Genomic DNA, 11,389 nt, shown 5'->3' on the forward strand with positions numbered 1-11,389 from the left:
GCTAACCACTCAAGGACATATTATGAAACTCGATGCGGCGTAACTGGGTTTCCGGGCTGCCTCACCTATCCAAATTTAGACAGCCCACTGTCGGGAGCTGAGATCCTGGTTGAAAGAGGATGCGAGTTCGTCCAAAGTCGCGAATATTTACCCATGGCAGTTCTTATAGTACATATATCTTAGTTATGTTAAATCTTATGGCGCGAAAGCTACCAAGGCTATGATGCCCCAAGCACAAGACTAGAAGTATATACAGTATTTATATATATCGCCGTATTATCTCGCTGGATTTAGCGCCTAAATTTATACCCATAGACCTGCCGCGCCGCATCGTCGCATGCTGAACCACACCAGAAGAAGCGGGCAGGTCCTGCGTGGACAGCACCCTGTGACGAGGCCACAGCGCACTTCACTGCGGCGGGCCGAAAAGGGGCGTCCACGCGCCGTCGACCATGCTCTGATTCCTCGGCAGCCGCACGCGCTTTGACCGTCGCGGGCCGTCGGAGACGCTACCAGTCGACAGCAGACGCGTGCGCGACGCCAGTAAAGATCGCGCGACGGCGTACTACCCCGTGCCAGGCCCCGGGAGGAGTGGCGCGCTGCTGGCCGTTCGCCACCACTGAGTCGTCGGCGCGCGAACGGAGACGCTTATCGCTTTTTCGCAACGCCCCAACGACGCTCGGGTCCGTAGCTAACGAGTAGAAATGGGGACTGACTGCTCGCAAGTTATCGCTGGCCCCCAAAAACTCGGGCGAGCTACTCTTTACCCCAAGCACCCAAATACGGACGCGCACGGAAAGAAGTTTAGGAGCGTTAAGATAATCGCTTCGCGCACGTTCCTCTCGTGGCTGTGATCGAGGAGCGATCGTAACTTTTGGCTCTCCTGACTGGGTCAGCGTGAAACGAGGAGCATGCTGGTTGAAATCTTTGTCGCGATTGCTTCTAGCAAGCAACTCCGCGGAAACGAAGGGCAGGTTTGAGGCCGCTTTATCGTCTCCGTGAGTCGCCAGCGTGCAGTGCCATACCAAATGAAGGCTACTGTCGTTAAACAACGCCAGAACACACGGACACAACCAAACAAGCAAACAACGCGAGCACGATACTGCCCAAATCAACTCATCGCGAGCCCGGAAAGTTTTCCAAGGTTCCGCGACAGCGACGCGTGAGTTCCGCGCCTCAGCAATTCCGCGCAATCATGCACACGCGAAAACTCGAGCACGGCACGAGGCCTAGACGGATGTCCGGTTGGACACGAAGCGGACGCGTGAGGGACCGAACGTTCCCTCCAGATTCGCCACCGACGTAGACACACAAAAATACGCGCAGGATTAGTGGGGACCCCACGAGACCGCCAAAGGGCATCATCGCCTTCCTTCCAAATCCCGCGGGCACGACTCGTATAGCGCGATGGACGACCGGACCAGCGCGAGGCGAGCCTGCAGCGAGGCGGCATGCGCTTGTAAAATTTCCCCACCGACAGAGACCTCACAGGAAGGCGCGACTTCGCAGAGGATGTACGGATCGGCGGTGGCTGTATGCGATGAAGACCTCACCGAGACGTTTATCCGCGCAGCAGCGCCGATATAGGATCCGCTGATCACGAAGTGGAGTTTTCACGCTCCATGGGATCTGCCCTTCTGGATGAGAGCGCGAAGCTTGTTTGTCGGGGTGAGAGAAAACGGTGCGCGCGCAGGTCTTTTCATCACGGGAGAAGCACAAACCGGACGTTTTTCGCGCCACTGGAGCGGAATACGAAGCCGGGAGGTCAAAGGAGCGGAGAAAAGACAATCGTGCGCTGACACCAAGAGCATTGCTCTGACTGCGACAAGCGCGACATTGCCTGCAATACATTGATGGCCACGTGCGTGGCTCGGTTGTCCTTAACCCGATAATCGGGACTTGCTCAGCCAATCCTTATGCGCGCGTCCTGTCTTTCATGTTATGTTGTGTACGTTTTCAGCGCACTTGCCCTATTCGTACACAATGAACATCAACCAACTAGCCCAGCTTATCGCTCTGCTCCTTATGTCACCTTTGCATCAGAATCGCAGGGTAAAAGTATGAAACGCCATGGACGGATATACCATTCGGTGCCATGTGTAAGATATAGGTCCATAATGCAAGTGAGCAACAATGCGGCATTCCAATGACCTAAGAGTTTCAAATATGGTTGTATAACAATGCGAAAAAGGACAAGGCAGGCACATCGGTCCACCCATTTATTAATGATAGCGTGTATGTAATTTACTCTGACTGAAGTGTGAGTTTCGCCTCTCTCAGTTCGCCGATCGCAAGAAGTTGAAACCTGCGAGGTCGGAATGCCGATTCGGAACGACCCCTGGCCGTCGTCTGTCGGGTGGGGGGGCATCAGTTTGGACGTGCCTGCAAATAGTCTGGCCGTCCTTCTCTAAATAGGCAAAACTATCACTCCGCGTGCCTCCTTCCCCTTCAACTAACCCACCCGCTGCCCTGACCCTCAGCTGCTGAGCTCGAGGACACAGGCCACGGCCACGTTTCGGCGCAGGCAAACGGCGTCAGTGTGCTGTGTGATCTCAGTGCCCGGATGGCAGAAATCACTGGTGCGAAATCATTAATAGGCTATGTAGGTGAGGCCAAGATGGCGACGCAAAAAGTGAAGCCACTACTGTGTATGCGAATCTTAGTGCGGTGTGCTTTAGACGTCCACAGGAAATGTATACGACAGATACAACGCGTATCCTTTCCTGTAAAACATTTACTAGAAACTATAGAAAAAATGGTGGTTAATGCTGATAGTAATTATTAATAACAGTATAATTAATAGTGATCATGACTAATTATAGCGGTAAATAAGAAATGCAAAATGAATAAACAAAAAATAAACGCATTAAAAGGTAAGAATTACAAAAGCACCGCGGCAGCTCCAATGCTTTCGCATTTTCCCAATGGAGTTCTGCTGGGGCCTTCAAGATTTTTTTTTTTTTCGTAGCCCTCCAGAACAGCGTCGCTCATAGCCCAAGTCCTCCGTTTGTAGTTCAGGGTGCAACGCTAGGTGCAGATCTGCGCTCTGACAACCGTTGAAAAGGTATTGGAAAGTCGCTCTCGTCTTCCGGTAGCGCGGATACGCAGGTCCGCGTGTAGCAGCCAATGGCTGCTGCCTAAAAAAAATTAAAGCACTTTTCGATGCGAACAACACTGCCACTACCATCGTTTATAGAGGCTGTATAAACGTTGGCCGCTACAGCGACGCCATGGCGATGACGTCATATCCGGGTACCAGACAACAAAGCCACGGCTCCGAGATCCAGCACGAAACCCTCTGAAGGGGGAAGGGGGGGTACCACTGAGGCTTCTCAGAATGCCTACCGCTTATTGGGACAGAGTCGGTAAGTTTGCTCACAAAACAGAAACCATCGCATTTACAGTAGCCTAGCTACGGATGGGTGAAGCAATCTCTCCACGCACAGGTAGAACCAGTTTGGTGCTCGGGTGCGACATGCACAAACATGCGAGCAGGTGCTGTAACAGCCAGGACTGGTTTCGTTGCCGGCCACGTCTTGAGACAAATCACGACACGCCGCCCAAACAAGTATAGCATTTCCCTAGTAAAGGACCGAGTTTCGCCGCGTTACTTGATCGTCCGAAAAAAGAAAAAAGAAAAAAAAAACCTCACAGACTGAAAATTCTCGAGCAGATCTAAACCACTGCGGTTCATCCTTTCCACGTCGACCTGAGGTATAGATGCGACGACATCTGGGGCGGTACGTCGGCCGACGTCGCATCATGCCCTCACGTCTGCAGACCACTTTCACGTCGTTTTCGGCATTAGGGCAAGTGGATCGTCGGGTGCCGAGCACGTCGTCCCTTTCCTTCCCATAAACCCAAACCGACAGCGTCGTCATCCCAAAACAGGAATGGGAGCCATTCGCCTCACGCGTGCGACATAGAAACGACCACCGAGGGATGATATGGACGAAGACCAATAAAATTCGGGACGCAGCTTCTGTAATAGCCTGATCGCAACCGGTGTGCGAATTGAGAGACCCTCGTGCGTCGGGTACGACCGGCAGCCCACAGGTCGAGTGGAGCCGTTCTGCTCGACTCGATCAGGCACACGCCCTGTCCTGGAAAGACGATACCGTCACCGGCCCCGTCTCCGCTTGATATCACACCCTCGCTGCTTTCGCTTCCCGGCGCAAAACTTCCTCCGAGTGCAATAAAGAATGAAGACCACTTCCTTGTACTTCGCGTACGTACGCAGAAGTGTAGAGACCACGCGTTTTGAGAAAAATGCCCGTCAGCTTTGCCTTAACAGTTAAGTAGTTATTTCTGAGGTAGGCAAGGGGTAACTTCCTAAAGATACCATCTTGTCCCAATCAATTTGTCTGGCCCATCGTCTCGTACAGAAAAATAATTAAAAAAAAAAAGCAATCGTATAGCGATTCGCGTGGTCCCTGAACTTTTACTCGCAACCCTCAAACATCTCTTTCTACCACAAGATAAAGGGACATCTTAGGCCGCCCCCCGAAATGCTCAGATCCTCGACATGGCGGCTTTTAACACCCGAGTTCCATTCGTCCCAATCAACGGGATTCCCGGAAATCCGCAACGCGCAACTGCTGTTCACTGCTACGGCAAGTCCTTCGGATTAATCCGGGAGTACAGGAAGCTTACGGCATTTCGAACAGGAAATACCCGGCAAGCTCATCGGCTGCTCACTTTGCTGCTAGCCACGCGGATTAAAGCTTGCAGACGCAGGCTATAGGACTGCGCCGCCCAAAACGAAGAAGCTTTTCGTCCTTTGGAGCCCGAGGCCTTTGTGAGAGTTCCCTGGTATTTATAGCCCTTTCTTGCACTGAAGATAGCAGGCGCGTGTCCTCGTTCGACAGCCGGATGTTTTCTCCCTCCGTGGAAACAAGCGTCATCCACTCAGTGATTAATTAAAAGCAAGGCGGTTACGTAAGGGTACGGGTACAGAATTAAGAAATGGTCGGACGTAAAAGTCGATAAAGTTTATAAAGAAAAACAAAATCACGAGTATGTAAAAAATATCATTAAGTTTGACATATCAGTGAAATGAAGGGAAATAAATGCAAGGCATGTTTTAAAAGAGACGCTCCCGACACCCATCTTTCCATGACGCAGTAACTACCGAGCAAACAGGAATGCATACGAGACACGGTTCATACCGTGTCTTATATACATTTCTACCAGTGGCGTAGCCAGAAATTTTTTTCGAGGGGGGCTGACGTTGCTGCTCAGCCTCCTCAGTATCGAGATACCTGTCGCCAACCTGTCACCTCTCAACTGCGCCATAAATTCTGCATGCCGGGATGCAAAGATTGCACGGAAGAACTGTACCATCCGAGACTTTCGTGATCCATCGAGTATCCTGCACATGAATTGTTTCAGACGAAAATCATTCGTTTAATCTAACAATTGCAGAACTGAAAATTCTTCACAGGCAGTTTTTCAGCCATATACAATTAACATTAGCTCGAATACGTAGTGTTCTTGACGGAGCCGCGGATGAAATTGTTCTCTGCACTCTCTCCAGCGTGCTTATAATTTTGATTATAATGCAGCATCTGCACTCTAACAAACTAAAGTGTTACGAACAGACGAGGACTCTGAGCAGACCACTTCAACATAAAAACACCGAGATTCAGTGCGAACAAGAGGCCCGAGAGGGAGAAGACAGCGAGGCGTCAGAAGATCGAGTTTGGCCTGTGGAGGCTGCGCACGTGACGTCACACTCTCTCCTAGTTTTTTTTTATTATTATTTCCCCACGCATTCCATCTCTGCGTGCTTTATCAGCTTATCTAGTAGTATGGCTTGTCTCCTTTGTATGGTCCGATGGATGATTTCAGAAAACTAAATGCACCTTTCGCTTTTTTTATTCCCGCAGAAATCTCTTTTTGAGCGTGAAAAAGACATACTGGAGACAAAGTCCAGATTGATTTCCGGCTCTGGTAGCTGTTTTGCTCTGCGGTGTATGACTACAAAAAAATGTCCTGGGGGGCTAGAGCCCCATAAGCCCTCCCCCTGGCTACGCGCCTGATTTCTACTGACTGTATTGACGTCGGAGGCCCTTTGATTTTATTAAGTGATCGCGCTCAATTTCCTTGCTTCGGCTAGCATGAAAACTCGGAGCTTGGAGGTGCGAGTGGATTATCCGCGGATTAAGCGGTCGAACCACGCCGATCGATTGACAGCAATTGCTCCCTTTCTCGCAATTCGCCCCTACATTCTCGAGTTGAATCCCATTTTAGGAGCGTTGTTCACATTCCAGCAGGCGTTTTCAACGGCGCCACACGCAAAGAAGTGCCTTCTAATGAGGACTAAGCCGACTCACCGGCAGACATGGCAGTAATTGAATTACAGTATTGAAATTACTTTATCTTAACTATCTTTTTTGGTAATTTGTAATGTAATTACGTTTTCCGTTTGGTAATTTAGTAATGTAATGAATTACTTTTGGCAGTTATTTCGCAACAAAAGTAATTAATTCCTTTCGAAATTACTTTTACTGAAGTGAGTCTGGTATGTTCCGGTTTTTGCTCTGGTCTTGTTTTCGTAATGGCAAGTGCTGTAGGAAAGAGGGAAGGAATAGCTCTCTGGGACGGAATTTGGCGGAAAGACGAAAGAATGTGTGTGCTTCGCGTCTGGAGAACAAGTTGTTTTTTTACTAGGTTTACTTAGTTTTTTCATGGATGGAAACTAGAAAGTAATTTAAACGTAATTGAATTAATCAGTAAAAGTAATTGTAATGTAATTTCATTCCTTTTTGGGAGAAGTAATTAGTAACGTAATTTAATTACTTTTCTGCAATTTTCACCAAAGTAATTAGTAATGTAATTTAATTCTTTTTCAAAAATAATTTTGCCATGTATTCTCACCGGGCATACCTGACCCATGCTTCTGGTTGTGATGCTGCGCACATCTAGCATGGGAAATAAACATGGCGAAATGAACGAATAGGTAAATAAATAGGCAAAATGAGGAACAACGATCATATGCGTCGCATATTGTATCGGTAGCTAAAAACCCACTACGGCCTTTCAACAGGTTCACCAACAGTCGCATAAGTAATTCTTCCTCGCAGGACTCTCAAGCACACAATGGCGCTTGATCAGCTCAGGGTGGAATGAAAAATAATAATAATAATAATAAAAGAAAGGAAAACATAATTTCAATGCACCAGACATATCGAAGCCGCACGAGCGTGATGATTTACATCACCTGATCTTGAATGACACATCGCGGCTAGTTAGTTGGTTCATCTCAAGGCCAAACAGCGCAAGCTACACAGGGACAAAAAAGGAAGACGAGACAGACACAGCGCTGTGTGTGTCTTGTCTTCCTTTCTTGTCCCTGTGTAGCTTTCGCTGTTTGGCCTTGATCACCTGATCGCTAACCACAAATTATTCTTACACCGTGCTAACCACAAAGAGTCGTTCGCTATATGGAACGACTGGAATCGCTCCTCTGAGCTATTTCAGGAAAATAGAAGTGCGGATTAACGCTCGATTGCCAGGTTTTTGTTGCTGTTATTCCTATCCATTTTATTTTGGTGGAGAGTGGACACACCTTAGCACATTTTCACCAAATAAACTAAAGCGGATCAAGTTGCTTTCCATGCTAGCCGCCCTGTGGTCGCTACGATTACGAAGTCAACAAGCTCGCATTCGCTCGCCGCTATCCGCGAAATCGCTGTCAAGGCAAACGATTTCTGCGAGCGACAGACCTGATCGAGTGCAACAACTATTCGCCTCTCTTGCTATACAATGCTGTGCGTGACAAAATCGGCGTCGCCTTTGCACACGCTCTCGCGAGTCTGCCGCCGGAGCTTGAATCAGGAGTGGCGCGGAAAAAGACTTCTTTCCACGAGTGTCATGCAAACAAACTCATAAATAACACTCCTACACGGGCCTCTCCCATTTGCGCCCAACTCAAACAGAGCGCTCTCCCCCTTGTGGACCCAACACTTGGCTGGCGTGAATAGGCGGGGCTTCATTGTCATTCAGATCAGGGCCGCGCCAAAGGGTCCGCGAATCGAAATGCGGCTACACATGTGTACATCGCAGTTAGCGGCGTCGCCTCTGAGGTCCTGGAGGCGCGCAGCGAAGGCGCCATGGAGTAGCGAGCTTTAGTCAGTGCCGTTTATCACTGGGGCGCACATTCAAAAAGAACACAGGGGCTTTACATTAAAGAACACTTTCGCGGCACTAGCGGTGGAAAAACTTAGAGCGCGAGGCGACCACAACCGCGCCGTTACCACTCAACATGGCCGCACAGCCCATGAAAGCTTTTCGGTGCCGAAAAGAGGCGACCAAGCCGCAGAGATAACATACTGACGTAAAAAAAGTTTAGGAATAATATCGCCTGGACGGCAATTAAATTTGCAAAATCGGACTAAGCAGACGAATGCCGCACCTGCAGCAATCTGCGGGATCGATACGTGTGCGACATCCTTTGATAATTATTTCCCCTTACATCTTGTAAACGTGTTATATTACTTGTCTATCCTTTGGTCTGTCTCGCATAATGATTGAAGCACTTGTCCTGTTCGTTCCTTCCTTATTCCGTATTTTTGGTTTAAGATGGTGTGTGCAATATGCAACGCTGAAGAGGTACTTTTCTTTACCTGAGGTGCCGTCTAAATGAGGATGCCAACATCTCCTTTCACGTCAAGTACACACAGAACAGGTCTCCCATGATGACGCAATCTGTGTGGAATAGTGTCCATTCCTCTACGGCCAACTCGGGGGGTCATGTAGGCATCGCTCGCTAGCACGAGTCGGCCTCTCGGCGGAAAATACGCCCGACTTATGCACCGCAATGCTGAAAAACACTACGTATGGCTCGAAGTCAGAGACCTAAATGCGCTGTGCAAGTCATATATCACTTCACGACCTTGAAATCTACGATCGAAGCAGAACTCGCTCGGTATTACTGCAAGAAGCGAAATGTCCATTCATGTTTCCCGTCCACGCCGCCTCAAACCATCGCCACCACGACGACCTTTGACCTTCAAAAGAGGCGGCACGCGAGGCGCAGGCAGGTTTTCGAACTGCGTTGCCGACACAAGGGTCACCATTACTTTGACGTGTCGGAATGGATAAAAAAAAAATGCAGTCTTTGGCTGATGCTGGAATGGTGTACTACTCGCGAAAAGCAAGGCACAAAACATTCACATCTGCTTTGCCTACGCTTTCAGCTGGCGCTTGTTTCCGTTCAATCACGTTGTAGCAGTCATTCAATGCATTTCTCTGTGTATGCGCGCTAGAAAAATGAAATCCCCTCAACCCTCAAACGCATCCAAACCGAATCCGGAGGCGGAATCCGGAAGGTCACACGAAATGCGCGAGACAATTCGTCCTTGCATGCTCTCGAGTTCAAAGAACGCGCAATCCCTCCCGCAGCTAGCTATGCCGCGAAGACAGGCCCCCCTTGAGCACAAGCAGCTGTGCGTAGAAGGCAACAACGCGCCGGCAAGAGACCGCGATAGTCGTAGTACGCGCGCGCACGCCTCGGGCCACCGTCCAGGCATCGCGGACGAAACAGGTTTGCGGCCGAGAAGACGACGCCCGCCCAGGGAAAGCAAAAGAAAAAAAGCACGCGACACGTTAGCAGTCTCCCCCACGCTGGCCAACTTCGCCGCTCGAGCGCAAAGCGGGTGCCGCCGGCCCACGAACAAGGTCGGTTCTGAATACGACATCCGCGAAGGGCCCGGGACGGTAACGCTAGCAGCAAACGGCAGCAGCGAAGAGTCGGGTGTCCGCCGAGCGAGGCACGGTTTCCGCGTACGAACTCGGCCCGGAAAGAAGCCGCACTAAACGAATGCCCGACGCCCACTTCTCAAATGCCAGCTAGTAAACAAACTGCAGCTCGCGTTGCGACATGCAGTCTCGCGTGTTTTTTCCGCCTTGGCACAACAGGGGGACGGCGCGGTAGCGCGCCACTGAGAACGAATGTGTCGTCTGCTCGAGGACGAACAAAAAGGCGGCAAAAACGAAAGCGCTGAGATCATAAGCACCACTCACCGACAAGACTGCAGAGGACGAAAGCTGCCGTCACCGTCAAAGCCGGAAACGTGGTGTAGGGTGCCATGCCTGGAATCCTCGACTCGGCACGTAATGCACAACACAGGCAGAATAAAACAAAATGAAAAAAGAAAAATGAAGGAGACTCCGCCCCGCAGGTAGTACGCTGATGGCGAATCCAAAATCCTACGCCCAACGGTGAAGCCGCACCTTCCTCAGGGGGTGTAGTGTCAACGCCGTAGTCGCCTGTCACACCGCACGACACGCGCACCGCCGCACCACACAGACCTGCCGACGACGGAAGGTAAGCGCCGAGGCAGACTGCACCGACCACGGGGGTTTGTATGACCTGCTGCTGGTACTCGGAGAGATCACCACCACGTCACCGACGTCGCACGGCACACGCCACCACAAAGACCGGAACTCACTCCGTGGTTTTCGACGGCGTCACGTTTTCGCCTCCGAAGGATGCAACGTCCGTGCAACTTCACCACGGCGGCGGACCGATAGTTACCGGTGGTGGACTCCCGTGCACAACGCGATGCCACTGCACGACGCGATGTCAGAAGGCGCGCGTGGCGTCCCCCTTCTCAAACGCGAGCGTTGGTATGACGCCAGCGCGGCAATGGAGCACGTGACCACTTTGAGCGTCTGCCATTGGCGGATCATGCGAGAGAGCAAAGAGGAAAGAAGGAACCTTGAAGGGAGGGGGACCTTCACGCCACTCCCGCGGAGCGGGCGTGCGTCGCTAGTGTGTGCTGCCGATCGGCAATGTTGCTCGATGAATGGCAGTACGGTTGTTTAATGTAAAATTTCCATGCCATGAAAATTATGCAGTCTTTTCGCGCTCAGGTTAGAAAAATCTATACACTCAGAGGTGGGTTCTACCCTCAGCGCAGTGTTAGTACTACTCTTGTATGAAACGAAAAGAAAAAAAAAAAATACTCTTTCACCCCTTGAAGGGCCCACCTGCAGCCTATGGCGTTGAACGTGTATCGTGACGTTATGAATTATCTCCTTAGAGCGTCACAATGAACAGATTAACCGCGGCGTCACGCCTCCTATCAGGTGCACACTTCCACGTGTGTGTGTGTGTGTGTGTGTGTGTGTGTGTGTGTGTGTGTGTGTGTGTGTGTGTGTGTGTGTGTGTGTGTGTGTGTGTGTGTGTGTGTGTGTGTGTGTGTGTGTGTGTGTGTGTGTGTGTGTGTGTGTGTGTGTGTGTGTGTGTGTGTGTGTGTGTGTGTGTGTGTGTGTGTGTGTGTGTTTGTCGCTGTTATTGTTGTTTGTTTTTTACATATTATCCGGCTATGGTAGGTACGATTCCCTTACAGGATAAACACAGTGCATACGACGGCACGATAAA

The 11,389-nt window shown here is 50.3% G+C and overlaps 1 protein-coding gene across 2 annotated transcripts in view; it reads right to left on the reverse strand.

The window, feature by feature from the left end:
• The window catches only part of LOC146178814 (uncharacterized), a 276,544-nt gene extending 265,932 nt beyond the window's left edge, over positions 1-10,612 (reverse strand). Inside the window, exon 1 of one of the 2 annotated variants that reach the window (XM_084578562.1) lies at positions 10,027-10,612. In XM_084578562.1, the coding sequence (XP_084434688.1) occupies positions 10,027-10,093 (67 nt within the window). In that variant the 5' untranslated portion in view covers positions 10,094-10,612. The remainder of the gene's footprint in view (positions 1-10,026) is intronic. The other variant, XM_084578563.1, reaches the window with a different exon arrangement.
• Positions 10,613-11,389: the final 777 nt, after the last annotated feature.

The sequence above is a fragment of the Amblyomma maculatum genome, chromosome 9 (assembly GCF_055883805.1).
Source record: "Amblyomma maculatum isolate TAMU_Amacu chromosome 9, ASM5588380v1, whole genome shotgun sequence".
NCBI classification, from domain to species: domain Eukaryota; kingdom Metazoa; phylum Arthropoda; class Arachnida; order Ixodida; family Ixodidae; genus Amblyomma; species Amblyomma maculatum.